Source organism: Spermophilus citellus (genome assembly GCF_964194105.1).
Source record: "Spermophilus citellus genome assembly, chromosome: 1".
In the NCBI taxonomy this organism is placed as follows: Eukaryota; Metazoa; Chordata; class Mammalia; order Rodentia; family Sciuridae; genus Spermophilus; species Spermophilus citellus.
In genome coordinates, this window is record NC_138182.1 from 182,191,133 (window position 1) to 182,215,156 (window position 24,024).

The 24,024-nt window shown below is 40.7% G+C and overlaps 1 protein-coding gene across 7 annotated transcripts in view; it reads left to right on the forward strand.

The window, feature by feature from the left end:
* Positions 1-469: 469 nt before the first annotated feature.
* The window catches only part of SH3TC2 (SH3 domain and tetratricopeptide repeats 2), a gene marked incomplete at its 3' end in the record, with an annotated part of 95,809 nt that continues 72,254 nt past the window's right edge, over positions 470-24,024 (forward strand). For 3 of the 7 annotated variants that reach the window (XM_081286922.1, XM_081286926.1, XM_081286921.1), the window contains exons 1-8: positions 470-669; positions 10,395-10,493; positions 13,871-13,998; positions 17,584-17,689; positions 19,262-19,405; positions 20,486-20,687; positions 21,473-21,546; positions 23,609-23,804. In XM_081286922.1, the coding sequence (XP_081143048.1) occupies positions 618-669; positions 10,395-10,493; positions 13,871-13,998; positions 17,584-17,689; positions 19,262-19,405; positions 20,486-20,687; positions 21,473-21,546; positions 23,609-23,804 (1,001 nt within the window). In that variant the 5' untranslated portion in view covers positions 470-617. Of the gene's footprint in view, positions 670-10,394; positions 10,494-13,870; positions 13,999-17,583; positions 17,690-19,261; positions 19,406-20,485; positions 20,688-21,472; positions 21,617-23,608; positions 23,805-24,024 lie in introns of those variants that run through there. The other 4 variants (XM_081286923.1, XM_081286924.1, XM_081286920.1 and 1 more) reach the window with 3 other exon arrangements.

Sequence of the window (24,024 nt, forward strand, 5' to 3'; positions counted from 1 at the left end):
CTGTAACGTGCTGCATCAGGTGATTTGGGAGACAGCTGGGTGTTTGCACATTCACGGGTGCTTACCAAGGAGGAGCTGGCACACTGACACTGTGAGGTACTGCCCCCACAGCTCCAGCATTATCAGATAGCCAAGGGAGGCTTTGCAGAGAGGGGCTGGGTGGGGATCAATTTCCAAGGGGTGGCAGAAGAGTCTGCTTGGGCCAAGTCAGTCAGGGAGGGAGCAGGACCAGTGGCCTTGATTCCTGGAATACTCTCTGCCCTCCTCCTCCGCCCTGACTGCCCCCACAAGATCCAAACTGTGCATCTCAATCCCAGAATGTGAGGAATGTGCCACGGCCTGATAGGCATGGAACAATCTGTGGACAGGCAGGAGGAGGGCTGCTCTCTGGGCAGAGCCGGACAGTGCAAGGACTATCAGGCCTGCTGGCTGGGTGGCCCCTCCCACCCTCCTTGGCCTCCTGCTACAGACGGGATATCAAAAGCTTCATTGTGCATTGAGCAGCCTAGGTCCCTAGTGTGCCAGGGAGGAGGCGGTAGGAGGGACACCGTTGGGAGGCTCCCAAAGCTCTCTGGCTGGTGTTCCCTGGGGCCCTGGCCCGGGAGGATGGTGCACACATGGGTGGCTGTTTCTGCATCCCCAGGGAGCGGAGTCTGCCCTGGAGCTCAGGTGAGTTTCCTGGGGGGCTCTGACTTGTGACTTGGCCAAACTGGTTGGTACAGTGAAAACCCAGGGAGCTGCTGGGTTGGGGAAGTTGCTCTTCTAAAGGTGGGGAGATGGTTGTGCTCTCTGGTGCCTCTCTTACCTCCCTCGGTCGTATTTGTCTTTCTGCCTTTGTAAAAAACGGAGTGAAGCCTGAGAAGCATCTACTTTCCTGAAGAACGAGGCTTTGAGCTCACTCTGCCGAGGGGGAGCGGGGGCTGCTCTTGGCTGCCACTCCTAGGGTGTGACTAAGCCCTTCCTTCCTTTCCTCCCAAGATTCCCTAGGACAGGAAGAAGGTTCCGGCAGTGAGTTCCTCTGCACACTATGGGTGGTCATAAATTTGGCCTCTGTCATTCAACCTTGTTTTCCTCAAGATTGTGCTGCTGAAAAACAGGCATTTTCCTGCCTCCTACCTGTTACAGTGGTATTAGGCACATCCAGCTGAGATCAAAGAGTTGTTGCTCTTAGAAGCTGTCTAGTCAACTGAGACTTGACACAGGGTGACCAGCCATCCTGGTTTAGCCTGGTACTGAGTGTTTCCTTGGATGCAGTCAGTGCTAAAACCCGGGAGGTTCAGGAGACCCAAACAACACATTTGGCACAAAAGGCTATGACATATTTTGCTTCTCCAGATTTCTAGGATTTACCAACTTCCCTGAAATCCTATTGTGCTTGCACCCATGGGGGCAGGCAGAGCACGTCCTTCTCATGGTCACCCCAGCACTCCTCCCAGAATATGAGTATGGACTTGACCAGTCCAAGAAGGACTGCTGGTCTAGAAGCCAGGGCTCGTGTTCTAGATCTGACTTATTCTACCACTAGTTAGGTGGGTGTCATTGCGGTTGATCACCTCGTCTTTGAGGGCAAAGTCACTGGGTTTGATCTTTGTTTTTTTACTTGCCTTAAGAAATTAACTTCTCTGTGCTATAGTTTGCACATCTGTAGATTTTGTGAAATGATTATGCTTTCCTAGTGGTGTAAAGTTTACATGTGAAATATTGGGAACAGCCCAGCCCATGGTTAATTAAATATAATAAATATTAGACCTTGTTATTTACATTTCTTTTTTTAAAAATTTTTATTTTTCTTCATCTTTTTTTTTTTCTTTATTGGTACCACAGATTGAACACAGGGGCACTCGGCCACTGAGCCACCTCCCTAGCCCTATTTTGTATTTTATTTAGAGACAGGGTCTCACTGAACTGCTTGCTTAGCGCTTCGCTATTGCTGAGGCTGGCTTTGAAATCATGATCCTCCTGCCTCAGCCTCCAGAGCTGCTGGGATTACAGGTGTGCACCATGGTGCTCGGCTGTCAGTTACATTTCTATGACCCTGGCATATTGCATTCTCTCTCAGGGCTTCATTTGGTCATCTGTAAAACTGGGGGATTGTGAACTGCCTGAGGAGTTCTGCTTCTGCTGCCTGAGCTCAGCTTCAGGCACAGCCACTCTGCTTCTGCAGGACAAAAGTCTCACATAGAACAGAGCTCTGCAGTGCAAAACAAAGAAGCAACATGGGAGAGGGTGGCCTTGAAAGTCCACGACACTCTCCACTTGTTTTGTTCCGTCACCTGTTTTTTGCCATTGACAACTGGTTGGCCTCTGGATTCTCTTATTTCACCAAGTCAGCTTACTAGTTATTTCTCTCGAAGTCTTTCATTCCCTGAGGTTCTATACTCTTCTCCACATGTGACAGGTTCTTCTCTAGGGGGAGAAGGTAATGGGTGTTGTAGGTCTGAGGCCAGCTGATATAAAATCCCCATTCTAGCTTCCCTTATATATGCTAGAGAAAGGAAGCAAAGTCTGAGACACATCTTGGAGTGACTTTGTAGTGGTATGACCTTGGGCAAGTCTCTTACCTCCTTTGAACCTACCTCATGTTTTCCTGGCTGTATACTGGATCTAGTGATAGTATCTATCACATGGAACTGCTGGAGGGATTCAATTAGGCAATTCATCTTGCAGACGTGACATGGGGTCAGTTTTGGGTAATCCCAGTAATGGCAGGCTGTCTTACTGTTAGCCAACATGGACCACTCCCACATCCCTTCTTCCTAATTCCTGACTCCACTGGAGCAGGAGTCCATACTCATCGTTCCTTGGCTGCTTTTGCCATTGTGTTCATTTAAGTGGGAGTGAGCAGTGAGGACCAAATTGTGTCCTCAGAGATGAGGGAGGCAGGAGGGGAGCACTGGACCTCTGGCTGGCAGGGCTGTGGTGTGGTGCTGTTGGATGTTGGCTATGACGGTCCTGGGCATGCTGCATTCTCTTGTGTGAGCTCTTCCCGAGGCATCTGTTCCTGTGGTGTTTGTTTGCTCACAGAAATCTCCCAGTTGCACATGGTGAGAGGGTGGGTCATGGGTCAATCACCAGCCATCACCTCCACTTCCTCCACCCTTTGAGTTTCTTACTGTTGCTTAGTAAACTAAAATTGCTCACGTCAGATCACAGTCATGTCAGAGTTCGTTGGTCTGGAAGCATCCAGCCTTTCTCCCTTATCTTCAGTACCCCTTCTCCCTTATCTTCAACACCCTTTTGAAGAAATTTGGCTGAAATTCTTAAGTAGAAGATGTGGGAGAGATATATGTGCCTGCATTGATCACTAGTGTTTGTAACTTTCCTGTCAACCTTTCTGGTAAACACAAATCATCAGTATAACAATAATGAAATCACAAATGCTGACACTGGTAAACGGCACGTCGCCTTCGAATTCTACAAGAATTGTGAAGCATTTTGAACACTGTAATAGTTCAGAATGTTAGAATAATAAGCCCCCCCCCCAACAGATTTCTACTTTTTGCCATGGTGGCCTCAGAATTTCTTTATTTCTTTCCCTTACTTTCTGAAGAAATAAAACATTACAGATACCATTAGGGTCCCCTGCAGAACTCTTTCCAATCTCTCTCACCAAAGTTAATCACTTTCATGAGTCCTGTGGTTTTTGTGCTCTTACTTCATATTCATGTCCCCGAGAGCATTGCAAAGAATTACTTTGCAGACTTTTAAACTAAAACAAAATGATATCATTATGCAACTTGCTTTCTTCCCCCACCAACATAATCATCTGAGATGTATCCATATGGCTAGATGTAGCTGTAGTTCTAATTTGATATTTGTTCTAGCAAAGAGAATGTAGGTTTACATCATAAAAAGTGCTGATGGTAGGCCTGTTGGGTCAAAGAAGAAGAAAACATGTGGGTGGAGGAACAAAGCATGCCGGGAAATGTCGGCTGTGTTTCATTTTCTTTTTAAGTTGGGTGGCGTGGTGGGGGGTAGGAGCAGAGAAGAGACAAGAGGAGAAAGTGGAGTGAATTCTCATTTTCAACATGTTCCTGTCCTTGAGGGGTCTGCCTGATCCGAGATCTTAGGCTTCAGAGTTCTGAGGTTGTATAATGTGTGAAAATAGCAGCGTCTGTACCAAGTGATTTGGATGACCTCTGACTCTTTTGATAACTTGCTGAATGACCTTGGTCAAAGCACCACTCCTCTCTGGGGCCTCAGTTTCTGGACAGTCAAATTAAGAGTGAAACTACAGGATTTATTTCATTTTCTTCCCACTTTCATTTTCTGTGTGTATCGCCTTCTCTTTACCTTTACCTCTCACATTCCAGAGGTCATGGTGCCTTCTCTCTCTCTCTCTCTCTCTCTCTCTCTCTCTCTCTCTCTCTCTCTCTTTCTCTTAAATTTAAAACAGTGCCAGGTGTTGTGTTATATGCCCATAATCCCAGTGGCTGGAGGCTAAGGCAGGAGGATTTTAAGTTCCAGGCTAGACCCTATCTCAAAATAACACACAAAAAGGGCTGGGGAACTGTGGATAAGTGGTCAAGCCCCCTTGGGTTCAATCCCAGGTTAAAAAAGAAAGAAAGAAAGAAAGAAAGAAAGAAAGAAAAACAAATAACAAACAAACAAAACAAACAACAAAAACAGTATCATTTACTCTATCCCCTCACTTTTCACTGCCAAGGTGGCAGCTCACACACCCCTGGGTTTCCCTAGCAGCGTTTTAGTGGGCCTCTCTGCTCCTGATGCTTGCCTCTTCCTGTTCTTCCTAACCCACCCCAAGTGGAGTGCTTACTTTTATTATGCCACTCTTATGCTCAAGGATGTTTCATAGCCCCCAGTTGCATACTGTATCTGTTCTAAACAAGTCTCCTGCCATAAAGTGACCCCATCCTGACCTGCCATACTTACCCAAGACCCTTGGTTACCAGTTACCTCCCCCATATTTACAGGCTCAGTCGCTACCATCTCATGTGCCTATGAAGTCTGCTCAGGCCTGCCCTGCTGATCTCTTTACTGGTGATCTTTCTTTCTCTCCTCATATATAGATCTTCCAAGAAAATAAAAGCCAAGCAATAAATTGGGGAATAATATTTACAAAACATGTATCTGATACTTATGTCCAGAACATATGTTTAAAAAAACCTCTTAAATCTCAAAAGTGAGAAGACAACCTATAAAAATGCAAAATGTTTCTACATACACTTTTATGTGGAAAATAAAGTGATGACAAATAAGTCCACTTAAAAATACTTACTATAATTAGTTATTAGGGAAACACAAATTGAAAAAACAAAATAAAATTGCATACTTACTGGGATGATTAAAATTAGAAAGACTGACAATATCAAGTTTTGATGAGGTATGGAGCAACTGGAAATCTTGTACATTGCTGATAGGAATACAAAATAATATAGTCACTTAGGAAACCAGGTTAGGCAGTTATAAAACAGATCCCACTGGTTTTTTTTTTTGATCAAATTTAAAAAAATCTAATTTGTTATATATGACAGCAGAATGCATCTCAATTCATATTATACATATATAGCACAATTTTTCGTATCTCTGGTTGTACACAATGTAGAGTCACACCATTCGTGTCTTCATACATGTACTTAGAGTAATGATGTCCATCTCATTCCACTGCCTTTCCCACTGGTTTTGTTTATAATTGAGTATTAACAACTTTTTTCTGATCAATGTTAATATAAATGAAACCAACTTACATGAAAAATAATTTGTTGATTCATAAATGAATAAGTACAGTGATATTGCTTTCCTTCAAGTATGGTTTGATCAAGATATTCAAGTGATGTTAATCAGGAAACTCTTTCCTAAGCTCTGTTTGAGTCTGGATAGCCTCAACCTCATCAGGCTTTATCCCCATAGCAGGGGTCCCACCATTTCAGGTGGTCATAGTCAGGTGCCATGAAAAGAAATTTCATGTCTAAGAGTGTTGCAGGTTCTAGGACTAATTCTCATGGCTTAACTTTGGTCACAAGGACAGTATAACCTGATTGGCTTAGGCTTGATACACGTGCATACTTTTGGAGGTAGGGATGTAGTCAGAGCCACAGGAGCTTTATGAAGGGTTCACATGGATCACCTGGCTAATGATGAAGCCAGGTGATCCATGGTTTGAGTCCAGGGCTGTCGGATTGCCCCTTGTTCCTGGACATTTCTCTTCTTGCCTTCAGTGTTAGAAAACAAATGCATGTCCACTACAGAGTATTTGGTAAGCAGACAAAAGTTGAATGAAGATAATAAAAATAAATAAATAATACAAATGATTCAGTAATAACCTCCATAAGCCTTTTGGTTTATTTTCTTTCAATTGTTAAAAAACTTACATATTTTTTCTAAGGTACTTCATTCTGTGTGGTAGTTTTTTCATTGTTTTGAATTGTCTCTGGTTCTTTTTCAAAGCCCAGCGCAAGTTCTAAAATTCCTTCACATTGAAATACAACTCCACGTGTAAAGAGCTCTGTAAACTGTAAATCCCTGTGCAAAAATTACTCATTCTGCTTTAGAACTCACTCTAGTCGTTCGGTGACCTTATTGTTTGTCAAGGAGTTGTCCTTCTGCTTCACTGATCCCAAGACCCATGGGTCCCAGTTGCCTTGAAGATTCTCACACTTTAGGGAATTTTTGAAATAGTCAAGGTGCTAATAAAATTCCACAGGTCCAGACTCCTTTCCTAGATATTTCCAGGTAGAGTAGGTGGAGGAGAGCGCCAAGGATATCTTTAAATTCAGCTTTTTACTAACCTTTGTCATGTATATAGAATTGTGTATGAAATCATGTGTACAGCACGTGAATTTTAATGAGGTATATAAACTCATCTATATTGTTTTGTATGGTTGCAATTAATTCAATCTCATTTAAGTACTAGATTTAATTATATGTAGTATCATTTACTTATTCATTCTAGTGTACATGGATATTTGAGTTGTTGCCAGGGTTTGGCCCTTGTGAATAGTGCTGTTCTGAATATTTTAGTAGATGCTTTTGGTGAACATATGTATGTATTCTTTTGGGTATACAGGTAGGAGTAAAATTGCTGAGTCTTACTATATTCAAATTTTCAACTCCAATTTCAAACTCCAATTCAGTTTGCTAAAGAGAAAAATTTCAGAGTTCATCCTCACAGTTGTAGTACAAAGGAGTCCCGATGGCTCTGTATTCTTACCAATGCTTGCCTTTATCCAGCCTTTTTATTCTAGCTGGTCTGCATAGTGGTTTTCCATTGTAATTTTGATTTATACTTTCCTAATGGAATTGAGCACATTTGCATATATTTATCCACTGCTTGGCTATCATCTTTGATGAAATGCCCATTTATGTCTCTTGTCCATTTTTTCTAGCAGGTTGCCTACCATTTCTTAAAGATTTTTAGCATTCTTTTTATACTCTAGATTTGAATTCTTTAATGACAAAACATATTGTTAATATTTTCTTTTACTCTGCTACTTGCTTATCACTCTCTTAATAGCATGTTTTGATTAATAGAATTTCTTAAGTTTAGTGTATTACAGTTTATCTATTATTTCTTTTGAGGGTAACACATTTACCATACTGCTTAGGAGGACTGCCATCTTCAAGTCCTACAGTTAGCCAAATGTATTTTCTCTGTGTTTATTTTATACAGGCATCTTTTGAAAAACAAGTACCTAAATCATTCTGATGCATATAATGCAGTTTTGCAAAACTTCAATTTTATGCTCCAAACCTCACACATCTTTTAGAAGTTGTGCTCCCTCTGCCTACACCAGTGTTACTACCATGGATTTCCCCTTTTGTAGTTGAACTCACTTTGCAGGCCCTTGGCATCAGGCCATTGTCTCCTCCCCTGGAATTCTACAAGAAAGCAATATCATGCCTGCTGGGGAGTCAATGAGTAATTGGATAGTGAGGTCCTGGTGGCTGGAGAACAAATGTCCTGTGGAGAAACATCAATAATTTGGTGCTTGCTGATTGCCACAGGAGGAAGAGGGCCCTAGGCTACAGATCGATGTTTCGATGCAAACCCAAGCATCTGGATTGTGTACAATATTCTGATTTATAAACGTTAAGCAATCCAAACTAAAAAAATTAATGTGGGGAAGGCAGGGGAGACAAAAGGGAATGAAGGGAAGTGGGGGGGGATGGGAAAAGGAAAGACAGTGGAATGAATCTGACATAACTTTCCTGCGCACATATATGGACATACTACAGTGAATCTCACCATTATGTACATGCACAAGAAATTAATTTAGAAAAAAAACATGAATAAATGGCAGAAAGATCAGTAGAGGGAAGGGAATAGGGGATGTGGGAGGGAAGGGGAAGGAGAGGTACTGGAGGCTGAATTAGAACAAGATATATTCCATGCTTTTATAATTCTGTCAAAATGGATTCTATTGTCATGTATAACTGAAAAGAACCAATAACTAAATCTTAAAAATTGACATAGAAAGCAGCAAAAGCAAAGTCAGTAATTTAAGACTCTGAATTTTTTGGCCAAATGTTAATTAAAAAAAAAACAAAAAACAAAAAACAAACAAAAAAGACATTTGTGGGTTTGCTCTAGACTGTGGTCAGACTTTGCCCTAGGGTAGGCACATAGTGAGCCACTTCAGGTGTCATCCTGGGATCAGTGGCAGAAGCCTCATCTGGGAACACTTAGCAATGCAGAACCTCTGCTTTCAATTCCTGAAGCGGAATCTGCATTCATCAGTATCCCAGGTGAAGCACCAATTCTGTCTTGTGGTTTCCCACCCTGGTTCAAATTAAAACCATTTTGGGGAAAGAACAAACAAACAAAAAGCAACTATAGCCAAACTACAGACCACAATAATCAGAGTCTCTGAATATGAGGCCTAGGCTTTGGTATCTTTAGAAAGCAACCTAGGTGATTCAGACAGGCAATCACCGTTTGGAAGCACTAATTTAGCAGGTCTTCAGTTATAAATGGGGAAATTGAAAATCTCAAAAAGTAGACAGGTGAAATGTCTTTCCCTTGGTCATTTAACTAGTGTAGGAGAAGATCTGATTTGTGCTCATTCTCGTATTGCCTGATTCCCAAGCCAGCGTTTTCTTGCTTCAGTAGCTTCTGGTTCCTGGGGGGCAGAACTACAAAGTGATCCTGTTCAACTGTAGCTCATTACTGCCAGCTTCCAGCTAAGCTGCTTAGCTGTCAGCATTGACAGCTAATAAGATCTACTGGATGAAGAGCTGCAAGCTGATGGGCTCCTCCTTCTGCCTATTCAAGCTGCAATACATTTTATTCTCTCTGTACATCACCCCAAACTGCAAACTCCTCCCACTCTGAGGAAGGGAAGGACCTCTGCTTGGTTATCAAAATCCCCCTTCACAGGTACAGAACGGAGATGAAGTCTCTTGGCAGCATTAACTGGCAGTGAGTGTGACTGCTCCATCCCTCTTATACTCTTGGGTTGGGTCATTAGCAGCACAGGTCCAGAGTGCAAGACCTTCTGGGCCTGCTTGTCTCTGACCCCAAATTTTACAGGAACCTTGGAGGATAAAATGACTGATGCACACACAGTTGTTGAGTCAATATTTCTAACCCTTACTTCCAGGACCAGGTTATGCTCACAGTATTCTGACCCTTCGGTATAGTCCTCTAGCAGGTTCCTGGTCAAAAGGACTGAAGAGTCCAGTGTCCAAATTTAATGCCTTAAAGACTTGAGTTCCCTTGTTGTAATTTTGTGATACCATGAAGGAGGTATTTCGCATTCTCTAGTGAAACTCCCTTCTGTTCTTTAATATCTTCTTCCTCCTACTTTACAACTGTACTCTTCCCTTTTTGACTTCCTGCTATCAGAATAGCACCTTTCACCCGCCCTAGCCTGGTTTTCTTTCTTCTCCTTCTCATTCTGCCTCTACGGCTTCAAAGATAGAAACTTTTCTCAGAGCTGGAGGAGAGAAGTCCAAGATAGGACCCTATTTAGTGATCAGAGGAAAGTATTGTCTGGTGACAATGACACATTTCAGGGACACTATGACCATGCCCAGGTGATCTGTCTAATGGTGCCATTCTTGCTCACTCTCCTCAAACCTTCCCATTACCTACCCATTGACCTTGCTATAGTCAGATCCATAATAATCGGTGTAAACTCTATTGAGCACCTTTGGTGTATTAAACCCTAGAATTTTGTTTGATCCATGGATGTGAATCTGCTTCACTAACAACATGGGGGACACCCAGCTGCTGCAGGATTGAGATAGCATGCATGACAGTTCTTTGATAACTACTGGCTTGGTGGCAATGATGATAGCAATGAGAATTCTCCCATGCCACCAGTGTTGGGGGGTGGGAAATTGGTACTTGACCAAAACTTTCAGTCCATGCTTACAACTTGCTTATAACTTGCTTACCTTCTACCAACAATTTTTCATTTTATGTTCTCCAGGTAAAGAAAGTCCTTCCAAGGATCCAGTCATATCAAGTGAGGGTTTATCCTCATCTGAACATAAGGAAAACTGTTTCCTGCCACAGAACGTGACACCAGGTATCTAAATCCCAAAGATAAAGTGTTATTTTTAAAAATACCTTCAACATAGAACATTTCAGTTACCTTCTGCAGACTGCCCCCCCCCCACCCTTTCCAGGTGCTGTCGCCAAATGCATCTTTGTAAACAAGACCTTCTGATATTCACACCTTCATTATTCTCCATTGCTCGAACTTAACCTTTCCCAGGCTGGTACTCAAAGCTCTTCACAATCTGGCACAGGTTAGGAACTCCATACATATTTTCTGGGTTAGAGAAAAATATGATCAATCAGATTTTCAGTTACTTGGGGGAGCCAGGTGAATTTTTAAAAATAATTATGCAGTCAACATGATATCTCAAAGAGTTGTTTGCACATACTTGGGGCTCAGAAAATGTGTGATAAATACACCAATCATTAGGTGAACATATGGAGGGCACATTTATATTCTATTAAACCTAACACAGGACCTTAGATGTAGAAGTTTCTGGATAAATATTTGTTAAATAAATGAATAAATGAGTGAAGGATTGAATATGTAGGATGAGACTGGCTGAGCAAAAGGCCATCTGTATGAATCTTTGAGAAGCAGAAAAATATTTGGAAATCAGCGTGGGGAAGATTTTATTTTCCACATGTGCCTTGCAGAGGCCCTCTTTAAGAGACTTCAGTGAAGTCCACAAAGCCAAGGTTGCCATGAGAGAAAGCTACACCCGTGCTGAACCCTGTGTCAGAAATGCTGAGGACAATCCTTTAGAAGACATGATTACTGTTTTATAGTGGCAGGGACCATTTTCGAAGGCAAATCTCAAGTCAGGCAATCCTTTATATGTTTCTCTCATCGTCACGTGCTCACCAGTAAGTGGAGGCCCCCAAATCTCTACTTAACAGGTGGAAAACAGACTCTTAGAGAGGAAAATAACTTCATTGCCATAGAGTTAATATGTGATGAGAAAGGGGATTTGAACCCTTGTCCTCGTTTGTGACCCCCGTGTACCACTAAAGATAGGCTTTAATATAGTTTCTAATTACCCTCTGAAAATATTCTTTTCCCTGGGATACAAAATACAAATTTGTGGGAAAGTTACATTATGAGCCATGGGAATAGATATTATATGATTATCATACCATATTTTTTCTATTCTGTTTCAAAATCTGTCAAACTGCTTGGTTGATAATGAGACAAATCTTGCCTTTTGTTTTTTGCTAGTGTGTCAATCTGCTTATCATCTGTCAGCTTGGGCCATCCTGGGGGGGCAGGGGAGGACCTGAATTACCATCTGTTGTTTTGTGAATGCAGTAGAGTCAGCATTTTGCCTTATTAGTGCATTAAATCAGTGAATGGAGGGTATCTTTAGGTAAACCAAACAAACTGCAGGCTGAACTTGTCTGGCTTTCAGTGTTTTTCATCATGATGCTGTTTCCAGGAAGGTCATGGTATATGGAGGGAAGACCCGGCACTAGCTGTCAACCTTTCCTTTATGCGAAGCAATCGCAGACAGAGCCAATCAGCCACATTATCATGATTACAGCACTGGCTTCCAGAAGGACAATATGGCACAATACACTTACACTAATACTGGAGTGAACTTGGTTTACTCCCCCCTCTGGTGATGCACAGGGTATTATGGGTTCCCACCCACACAAGTATTCTGCTGTGAGTATCAGTTCCCAGTGCTTGAGAGGGCAAAAGCAATTTGCTTATTTGAATCCAGGTCTTTTACATTTTATATATGTGGCTTCACAGGCATGGCAAGGAGATTCACACTAAAGGGGCCAACAGTCAGTGGGGACTAGTCCCGGAAAGATTCTAAGGAGTTTGAATCAGGTTTTGGAAAACAGGAGAGATGGAGTTTGGTAGGAAGGAATCACAGAATGAGTTATTGTTGAATGAAGGCAGCCATGAGCAGTAATTGGTGGAATACTGGGGAGGGGAGCAGGGAGCAACAGCTAATGCTTAATGTGTTTAATTGAACCTTTAATAAATACCAGGCACTGAGTAGGAAGGTTTATATGCATATCTCATTTAATAAACCTTAAAAAAAATCCCTGTAGGAAAGGTTCCATCAAAGCTATTTTTCTAAGGGGAAAAGTTTAAGATGGCAGAGTCAAATCTTGAGCCCAAGTCTGTGTTACTCCTCCCTGGGTTTCATCTTTGTGCTTTACCTTTTGCTTGAGATCAGCATGAACTGAGGCTTCTGAGTGGAGCCTTGGCAGGTAACCAGAGATGGAAGGGTTGGGTAAGAATGGAAAAGACTGGATGGAGTATAGACAAGTGTGCTCTCATCTACGTGCAGGTCATATCAAAGCCAGGTTGAGTGTGTTTCATGAGAACTGATCTGTAGCCACAGCAGCGTCAGGGTTTTGGGGTTAAAATCAGGACTTTCAAAGGTGAGGGGAGTTCAATCTGTCCTGTGGACCCAGGCCAGCATGATAAGGGCCATCTCTAATGAACCAGAAATTTGGAAAGGCTCTGGCAAGTTGGGACTAAAAGAGAGACTTCCACCATAATCCAGTCCAATGTATTCTGTTTATTGTGTTGCATAATTGTTAATAAGATTGCTACTTATTGTCTAAATGAGGCACATTTGAAAGGACAATTAGTGTGTGACATGATCCCCCTCAGTGAGGCCTTTGCTGACAACACTATCCAAAGGCATACCTCTCCTCCAACTGTTGTATCACTGTTTCTTGACTCTATTAAATTTCTTTCACGTAACTTTTCTCCACCTGATATGAATGTGTTTGTGGAATCAATTACCTCCCAAGTAGAATTCATATTCCCTGAGAACAGGGAACATGTTTACTTTCTTTTCTGCTATATCCTGAGCACCTAAGACAGTTTCTGGCTCCTAGGAGGGTCTCAATAGGTATTTGTTAAATGAATGTGCATTCTGAAAGAAATTGAGGATAGACCTTAGTATGTTTTCCTGACATCAATAAATGCAGCATCAGAAAGAAACAGGTAAGGGCTGTGTGTTGCTCAGTGATAGAGCCCATGAGGTTCTAGCCCCAACACCACCAAAACAAATAACTGGTCAAAGAAATACATATATGTATGTATCATATGTAAAGTACATGTCATTTACTATAACTGACATATAAATACATTTCATTAAATATGGATAGAATAGAATTCATTCAAAACTTTCACAAATCACCCACAGGAAGCAATATATGTCCTAGCTGGCTCATGTCATCACCAAAAGAGAAATGACCAACGTGAGTGCATCAGCTGGACACTCCAGAACCCTGCTGGTGTAAAACAGTGTTTGGAGGATCTTTAAGACCACTCTAATCTGTAATTAAGGAGGACACCCATTTAGGATTTGGGTTTTCTGATTATTTCTTCTTTTATTGCATGTCCAGCCTGATCCGTCTCCCTCTGTTCTTCAGATCTGACACTCTCCTTCTGCGTGAGGAGCCGCTCCAGGAAGTGTGTAAATGGACCTTTGCAGGAATCTGCCCGGAGGCGGCTCTGGGCACTGGAGAACGAGGACCAGGATGTGCGTGCCTTGTTCAAGGTGAGCATGCAACAGGTAAATTCTGAGCGCCTGGCTTCTGTCCTGCGGGATCCTTAGCACCCAGAATAGAGCCTGGAACAAAGTAGGCCCTCAAGAAAACATCTGGCAAAGTGAATGAACGATCAGGTCCACATTCTCTGAGTGAATATGTACAATTTTTCTGCTTAATGGGAATGAGTAGAAATTCTGAATGAGGCAACTAGAAGTTGCTGAGTTCGAGAAAATTAGGTTTAAAATTTGCTACTATTTGTTGTATGAGCCTCAGTAAGTTATTCTGTGGAATGGAAATCATAACACCTACCTCATAAGTATATATACATTTTTCTAATGTGGTAAATTTGAATTTTATTTTTGTTACTGTGATATGAAATATTCCATTGCTCTCATTTTAATTCACTTATAACATTTGATACACTCACAACCTGTTCATCTCCAGAAATGTGTTATCCCAAACTGAAACTCTTATACCATTAAACCCTAACTCTCCACTGTCACCTTCTCCCCAGGCCCTGGTAACTACTGAGTACATATATTTAAAGTAACAAAATTGTCAATCAAAACCCAATAACTATAAGTATTAAGAGGGAGGAGGAAAATGCCACAAAGTAAATAAACAACTTCATTTTTTATAATGGGTAGAAAATATCTTCAGATGCTAAACCAAGGGGGAAAGGTATGACTAAATTAGCTGCAGTTTGATGGATACTAATTAGGAGAACTAAACTTTGAAATGGATAAAATTTGTTGCAACTAGTGGTGAGGGAAGGACAACATTGCTTTACACAATAAACTAATATATTTCATTCATTCATTTATTTTTGGTACTGGGACCAAAGCCAGGGGTGCTTTACCACTGAGCTATATCCCTAAACCCTTATAATTTTTAACTTTGAGACAGGGTCTCACCTGTTTATTTTTAGAGTCTGCATTAATTTGGTAAAAAATGAAAGGATAAAAGTGCTCTGACCTGCAGCAAGATAGTTTCTGGTCTTTCGGGAGGAGAACATGAGATAGTACCCGTAGAGAGCTGGATACTGTGATTATGTGGAAGTATATACATAAAAAGAGTATATACTTTAAAGTATATACTTTATATACCACAAAAAGTAGTTCAAATTTTATTTTATTATTTTAAATCCTGGAATTCAGGAACTTGGAGACACTGGCTGCTGATTGATCCGTTCAATTTCCTTTTAACTTGAGTCCCATTGATTGGGCAGGAGCAGGGTTTCCTTTAGAGAGCTGGCCTGCTGGGCCAAGACTTGAGCTGGAAAAGGTTGGGGGCCAAAGCTGAGCCTTGAGCCAACTGGATCTGAGATCCAATCAGAGCTCTGCAGCCTACCCACTGCAGGTGACCTTGGGCAGATGATTTTACCTCTCTGAACCCCAGGCTCCTTGTACTTAAAATATAGGATAATGCCATTTTTAATTAGATCCAATATATCATGGATTATCACATGCATTATTCTTTTCTGTGCCTTTAAGAGAATAATAAAATAAAATATAAAATGGTTAAATATTATAAAAGCATATCTTAGAATGGTTTAAATGCAACTGCACCCTCTTTGTAGGGTTATTGTGGGAATTAAATGAGGTATTACTCATAAAGCTATTGCTGAAGTAGCTGGTATTAGTAAATTTTCTGCAAATCATTTTTTTTACTTTTAACCCCTTCCCCGAATATAGACTCAATATCCTCCAAGGATCTGGGGCCTCCTGGGAATTGGCATGGATGAAACACAGAGCCTAACTTTGCTGAGCTAGGGGCTCTTCTTTTGAATCCTTCTATTTCTTCCTTTTTCCAGTCAGGTTCCCTAAGGATGGGGGTCAAGGAGTTGGTTTTGATGGCAGGACTTGGCTTGGAAAAGAGATGTTTTGAGACCATTACTAGTTATAGTCAACTATAGAGGTTTGGGAAAACAACAGAGAACAATTTATGGAAAATTCTTCATACCAAAAAAAAAGTATGAACAGTGATTTAGGCCTTTTTTTTGATATTAAAAAACAAGAGGCTCATGGACCTCCTTTTAAAAAATATTCTTTTTATTTGTTTTAATTAGTTATAGGCAATAGAATGAATTTTGACACATCATACATAGAGTATAACTTTTCGTTCTTCTGGTTGTTCATGATGTAGAGTTATACAGATCATGTAATTATATATACACACAGGGTCATAATGTCTGATTTATTCTACTATAATTCCTACCCCCATTCCCCCTCCCCTCCCTTCACTCCCCTCTGTCTAGTCCAAAATACCTCTATCCCCCCACCTTGTGAATTAACATCCGCATATCAGAGAAAACATTCTGCCTTTGGTTCTTTGGGATTGGCTTATTTTGCTTCACATAATATTCTCCAGTTTCATAGGCCTCCTCTTGCTCTGCTTGTGAGCATGATGTAAACTGAAACAGTCTTTCTAGAGGGCAGCTGAGCGCCTGCATTTTGGAATAGAAACTGTGCGTATCCTTGCATTCCAATTGCATTCTGAAATTATTTGTTTCAGAAAAATCAAGGATGTGCACAAATATTTAGCTATAAGGATAGTCATCCCAGGATCATTTCTGATAGTGAAAAAATGAACTATGATCCAAAGGTGAAAACGTAAGGAACCAGGTACAGTGGCACACGCCTGTAATCCTAGGAACTCAGGAGGGTGATGCAGGAGGATCGGGAGTTCAAAGCTAGCCTTAGCAAAAGCAAGGTGCTAAGCAACTCAGTGAGACCCTGTCTCTAAATAAAATACAAAATAGGAGCTGGGGATGTGACTCAGTGATCAAGTGCCCCTGAGTTCAATTCCCAGTAGAAAAAAAAATACCAAAACAGACAAACAAAAAACCCTATAAGGAAATGATAAGAATTAATTGCATTAATACAACAATGACATAGGTAACCATTAAACATTATGCAGACTACTTAATAATATGAAGGATGTTTTACAACATATCATTTAGCAAAAGAAAAATATTGCAAAAATAATTTAAGTACTATGATTCTCTTTATATAAAATAATTATATGGCAACTCATGTGTAGGAAAAATGATTCATTAGTACAAGAAAGTGTTAACATTTATGATATTTAGGAGAAGAGATTATGAATAATTTTTACTTTTGGGTGCTTTGGTTTTTCTGTTTGTCAGCTTTATAAAAATAATCATTTGACATAGGTATGCAATCAAATTTGCTTCCAAGCTTCCTTCTATGATTCACCCTCTTCTCCCACATAAACTTTTTTCCCCCTTACACAAAAGGTGGTATTCTCTGCACATGGTTCTATACCTGGGTCTCTTTGTTGCAGCTGTTGTTCCATTTATATTTAGAGCCTATATCAGTACACAAAGAACTTCTTCATTCTTTTCTAAGACTACACAATGTCATGATATTCCACTCGGATGAATCATATTCCATTTCAACCAGACTTCTTTTGATTAATATTTAGCTGTTCCTGTTAGGTGTGTGTGTGTGGTGTGTGTTGTAAACTTCCACACCACAGTCAGGAACTTCATCCAGTCTTGGTTCCACAAGTTAGCTTGTCAACAGAGCACCTCTGTCACACCAGGCTAATTCATTACTCTCTTTATTCAGGAACTTTCAGCAAGGTTGGTGAGTATCCAGTCCCAGAAGGCCCAGTTCATCCTCACCTTCAAGACCATGGAAGAAATCTGGAAATTCTCCACCTACCTGAATTTAGGTATGACATGACAGGCAGGTGGAGGAGGACCACTGTATAGTTCAGACAGTCTTTAGAGCTTGATATTAAGGAATGGGTTTATCTCTGATAATTAAAAGTGTTAGAGCTCCAAAGAGAATGGTTAACTTTTCAAATAGCACAAACTGCCTGAAACCAAATCTAAAGCAAATACTATTACTCTAAAATGTCAAATGAAGAAATTCACTTCCTTATATCCAGGGAGAGATTTCTTTATTAGATATCAATCAATTGATAAGTAATTTGGACATCTGTCAAACTGAAAGTACTGAGATAGATGTGAAGTTTGTTTTTTTTTTTAATGGAAAACTACTCTTGAGTAAGACCAAATATGTGCTCAAAATATTAAAATTCTAGATGCTTACCCTATGTATTTGGAAAAGATCAAAGAGATGAGGGAATTACCTACTAAAGTGGCCTCAGCAGCAGAGCATTCTAAAAGGTAAAGGAAGATATTAGGGCACTGTGGCAGAATCACTGCAGTGGGCAATGGCTCATCTGTCTTCTCCAGGGAGAAAATCCCAGTTGGTTTCAGAGCCAAGCCAAACCTTACAAAAAGTCCTCTGATTTGATGAACATTGGATGTATCCCAGAAAATGCTGGGTTCCCACGGACATACACAGGGAGAAAAATGGTATGGGGCTGGAGGGTCACAATGACCCATGACTAGAGGTGTAACTTTTCTTACAGTTGTGGTGATTTTCTGTTCTCTCCAAACTGTGTCCAAACTGTGCTCTATGGGCCAGCTGCATCTGTCTCGCATATGACCCTTAGAAAAGTAGAATCTCAGGCTCCACCTTAGACCTACCAAATCAGGGTCTGTGCTTTAATAAGATCCCCAGGTGTGCACTTTCAAGTTCAAGAAGCATGATTATTGAGTACACAGGCCTACATCAGTATGACGGGCAGCCAGGATGGAAATAGGTTTTTGTAAGAAAGGAAGAAAAAAACCAAGCAAAATGTTAATACAAATAATTCATGTTTGGGGACATGTCAAAGAATTGTATATCATTTTTTTCATATTTTACATAGCTTTTAGTCTGCTTTTCACAAAGCAGAGCTTGCTGAGCACTGGATAAGGGGCAGGGTTAGAATAGGGAGAATGAAGTCAATCCTGACTTTTGTGAACCATGGAGAAACTTCTCAATCTCTACATCATCTGGGCCACAGGAATTTGAACCTTAGGTCAGGAGAATGTGAAGGGGAGACCAGGAACCCTCAGAGTCAACCTGGTAAACTTGGAGACCTCTGTGGTTGTATTAGAGAAAGGTAAATAGGTTTGGTCATCTCAGTGCATTTACAGAGACCCACAGTATGCTGAAATAGTAAATATCACTTTAAACATGACTCATATTTCCCAACAGATGCTGAGAAGAATCAATTCATTCTAGAAAGTTTCTAACTGGCCTATTTTGCTGTTCTATTCTACTTCCACTTATGTGGCAGGTTGGGGATGGGGCCTTGGGTGATGCTCAGGATGGAGCTCACTCACTTTCTTTTGCAGCTAAGCACAGAACTCATCCAGTTCAGGAACCTTGTTGGCTTGACTTCCAGGCTATGTGTCCACTTGTTTGGAACACCTTCTCTTTGACCACAAGTACTGGCTCAACTGCAGGTTGGTGGAGGACACAGAGATCCAAGTGTCTATAGTTGATGAACACCTGGAAACCATGTACTTGAGTCTCCTGGTACAGGAAGGTGAGGCCGGCATAGGTGGGGGATGGGCCCCCTTTCATATTTTTAATGGGAGTCACTGAAATAATTAGGATACCAAGGGAGACAAAAATCATTCAAACATGGGAATACTCACAAATGAACCTACTGTTATAACTGTACATCTAACATTCCTTTCAGTTCAACACTGACATTCCATCAACAACCTTGTTGGTCAATCTCACTGATTGATATTAGGCAGCCCTGGGGAGTTTTAAAAAGATGCCCATACCATGGTTCCACCTTGGCCAATTTAAAATTCCTGGAGATGGGGCCCCAGTCATTGGCAATTTTTTTCTTTTTAATTTCTCATGTAATTCTAATGGTATCTAAGATTGAGAAACACTTATCAAAACGTGATAAAATTTGATTGCAAAATCAAATTGCAAATCTTGAAAAACCTGAAGTATTTAGTGAAATTAAGCAAAGTGATGTTGAAGAACTCCTGAAGCAACCCATGATCTGTTTACAAATGAAGACACCATCAGATTGGCAGATGGCCAAGTCAGATGACTTAGTAAACACATTGAAAGAGCCAGATTTGCATACAATATTTTTATATAAATGATTCTCTTATGATTGCATTGCACAATTCATGCATGAAAGAAATAATTGCATCTTGCATTATTATAAAACTCAGGGTAATTACATTCACCTAAATCAACTTATTCTTTGTTGGGTCTAAGCTTTAGTGTGAAGTTGCAATTATAATTCAAATTCTGTTACGTGAAAATGTATTTTTGTAGTTTTTGTTTTATCTCTTTTTAAAGTAAGGTCCCAATTAAGCCTTCCTTATTCTTACAGATTTCTCAGAAATGTTGGTGTCTATTTTAAGTGAATTTCCTCTCAGTGGCTTTTTTTTCTTGCCACTTTTCCTGGGATCACAAAGGACCTCTTATCATGTTCCCATCTCCCCTTTTTCCTGCCCATAGTCCATTTTACTCTCAGAAAGCAAAACATTTGGGTTCTCGACAGAAATTTTACCTTGAATGATAATCTTTTGTAACATCTTGCAACTCATTGGAAAGGGCTTTTTTTTTTTTTTTTTTTTTTTCATGATTACAGGCCACTTCTTCTGCAGAGCCCTGTGCTCCTTGACTCAGCCAGCTGAGAAGGAAGGCGAGTGTTTGACACTTTGCAAGAATGAGCTAATCTCTGTGAAGATCTCTGAAGGAGAATCTGAATGGGAAGGCATGTCCTTGGTGACTGGTCAGCGGGGCCTGGTGCCTGCCTCAGTCCTGGAGCCTCTGCCTGTCCCTTTCCATCAGTGAGTAGCCCCCCCCCTCCACTTCCTGAGAGATTCCCTGAGCAGATTGAGATCTGTATAGAACAGAGTAGTCTTGCTTTCAGATAATGGCTTCCACAATACTTGGAAGAGAATAAAATTGGAGTGGATTTTTATTGCTTTATTTTTTTAATAGTCAAGAGTTATACAATTTGATGAAATTGGAGACAGCTCTAAATTTCAGAAGGATCTTGTATCTAAGAGGAAATATACCCCATGGCCTCCCCTTATGCAATATTTTTCAATCTATGGACTGAAGGCCACTTTTATTGGCATGACCTGGGGATTTCAGTACAAATCAGACTCTCTGGTTCCCCTCAGACTCTCTTGGGATTGGGACCAGGAGTCAATATTTTGAAATAAACTCCCCAGTGAATGTTTTTCTCACTGAAGTTTGGGAATCCCTGCTGAAGATACTATAAACGCAAACATATAGAGTGATAATAAACACTTTCCCAGACCATGGACTCCAGGTTGTCTGGTAGAGAATCTGACAGTGAGAATGTAAAAGGATCGTTTGTTAGATATTTAACTGACAAACTACTGCAGAGCCAGAAAATACCCCAAGTCTGCTGGACCCCATTTCTTTCCACAGTGCCTGGTATAAAGTAAGTTCTCAATAAGTATTTGCTGTCGTTAAAATAAGACAAATAGCAGTACTTATGATCTTCATTATCATTTTCCTTATAGACAATTCTGCTCATTGTTCTATTTTTTTTTTTTTTGAAATCTATGTTTGTTTGCAAACCCCATGTTTCCATTGGCAGATGGTTCCTAAAGAATTATCCAGGAAACTGTGGTCTTTCCAGGAAGAAGGATTGGACAGGCTCCTATCAGATGGGTATGACTGAATTCAAAACACAGTATTGTTAAGGAGATGATGTTGTCCTGCCTACTAATTTTATCTGCAGGTTTGGAATAGTTGTAAATTCCTGTCTTGTTTCTGCTACTGACTGGATCTGGGGAAGTCAGTCCTATCTGTATGGGTGGGTTTTCTTGCCTGTGAAATAAGAGGTCTCAAGTCAGGGCTGCAGCTATACATGCCTGCAGGGGTAGCCATGACTCAGGGATGTGTGGAGGGCTTAATGGAAGGATGATAGAGATTTAAAGACGGACAGGTGAAAAAAAAAAAAAACCCTGGTGTGTGTCAAATTAAGTATTCTGTGAGCCGATTTGACTGATAGATGGCCTATTTCAATCTCTGGGTGAAAATATTTCCAATTTTCCTTAAAATTATTTGAAATAAAACTTGAATTCAGAAAGAATATGAATGTTGGGCACATAGTAGAGAAAATATTTGTGGAATGAACAAATGAAATAAATGAACATACACATACATATATGTTCACACATGCCTGTATTACAGGTAATCTTTACTTGTTTGTGTACACACACACACCCCTAACTGTGAGCATACATGTGTCCATTTTGGATAATGAAGTACTTAGAGTATACCTTCCTATCATTGTCATCCCTCAAGTTCCCTTCCTCACTATGGTCCCTGGCATATACCTGTAGCAAAAAGTGCAATTGTACAAGTTCTAAGACCAAATGAATGACACTTTTAAAAATAAAGAACTGGAAGGAATTATGGAACTCAGATGTTAGAGATAATCAATAACTGACCATAAACAAGATTTTTAGCTTTCTGAGGCAATGTTGCCTTATAGTTAGGAATGAGGGGCTTCAAAATCTATTCTGGGTTCAACTTAATACCGTTGGGACCTTGACCATTCATCTGTCCTCATTATTAGTAAAATGATATAATAAAACCAGCTTCAAATATCATCAAGAGAACTAAACATGATGGCCTCTGTAAATCACGTAGTACCATTTCTTATTATAGATGTCATGGTAAGTCCTGTTGTCCCACAAAGCAGGAGAATTTCTGATCTTGAAGACGTCATGGTAGAAACTTGAGGGAAATATCTGAAAAGAACTGAGCCAGTGGTGTTAGAAAAGGAATAAAAGCAAACATGGAAACGGAGGCCACCATCTCCAGGAGAGCAGGATTAGTGGGAAGTTCTAGACTCAGTTTGCTACTATAAGCTTCTTGCACAATTCACTCTTAGTGCTGCTTCTACTTAGTAGTCTAGACAAAGGGGTTTGATGGTTGCCCTACCTATCTTTTAGGACTCGGGAAAATTCTGAGAAAATGACATAAATGTTCTTTGTAAACTGAATTGTACAACAATCATAAAGAATGATTAGATCCTAATTTGTTAGAAAATTGGGTAGTTACTGTGATCAGAAAGAGAGACTTTTAGATCCCTCTGATCATCAGCACTTTCCATTCTATCAGTGATAACGAGGCTGACCTCTACTGAGGGTTGACTAGATTCCAGGCATTGTGCACATTGTCTTTTTGACGCTAACATTTATGAGCATCAGGTGTGCTTATTATCCCCATCTCACTGTGACTGAGGGTCACAGTGGCCAAAGCAGCTGGAGGATGTATAGAGATATTCTGGTTTAGTGATCCTCGCACACTGGTTTGTGGATTTGTGCCACTCATGGCCAGGTGTTTACATGGCAGTGGCAAAATCATACCAGGACAATGCTGTGAACTTTTCAATTTTTCATAAACCACATTTATCCAGTTTTAAGGCATATCCAGTATCTGGAGACTATTTTTCTTATGCTTTTCTAAACATCTTTTTTAAAAAAATAAAACAGTGGTGGAAGTGCATCATAGTTCCTCTTTTTGAATGCCTTACTTTAGCAAAATGAGAAGCCAGTTACCCTGTGTCATTCTTGCCAGTTTATTTTTTTTTGGGGGGGGAGTTTTACTCATCTTTAAAGTTTTAAAGCCTGGGTCCCCTCACTCAGTCTCTGCGCATTGGCAGGTCAGGGAAGGCTTGGCTGCTGGTGCCTTATTTATGAGCTGTGTGCCATTTCCCCAGGCAGAGGACGATGCAAGGCCTCGAAGGATTATGAGCGGAAAGAAAAGGACGAACTGAGCTTCTGCCAGGGAGAAAGCATTGAGATTGTGGGCTTCGTCATCCCGGGGCTTCAGTGGTTCATTGGGAAGTCAATGAGCTCAGGAGAAGTGGGCTTTGTCCCCACCAAGAGCATAGATCCCGATTCCTGCTCTCCAATGTGAGTATGCCATGAGGTGTCATCATCTTTGAGTTGAGACTCAGTGTTCATAGGATAACAGAGGCAGGCCTTGGAGTTAATGGATTATATTTGGACTTAGGCATCTTGCATCTTGCCCTACATGGCAACAACTTTTAGTACCATTAAATTAATTTAATCACCACATTTTAGATGGCTTGGTTGTAAGGGCCACACTCTCACACAGCCCCTGTATCACACA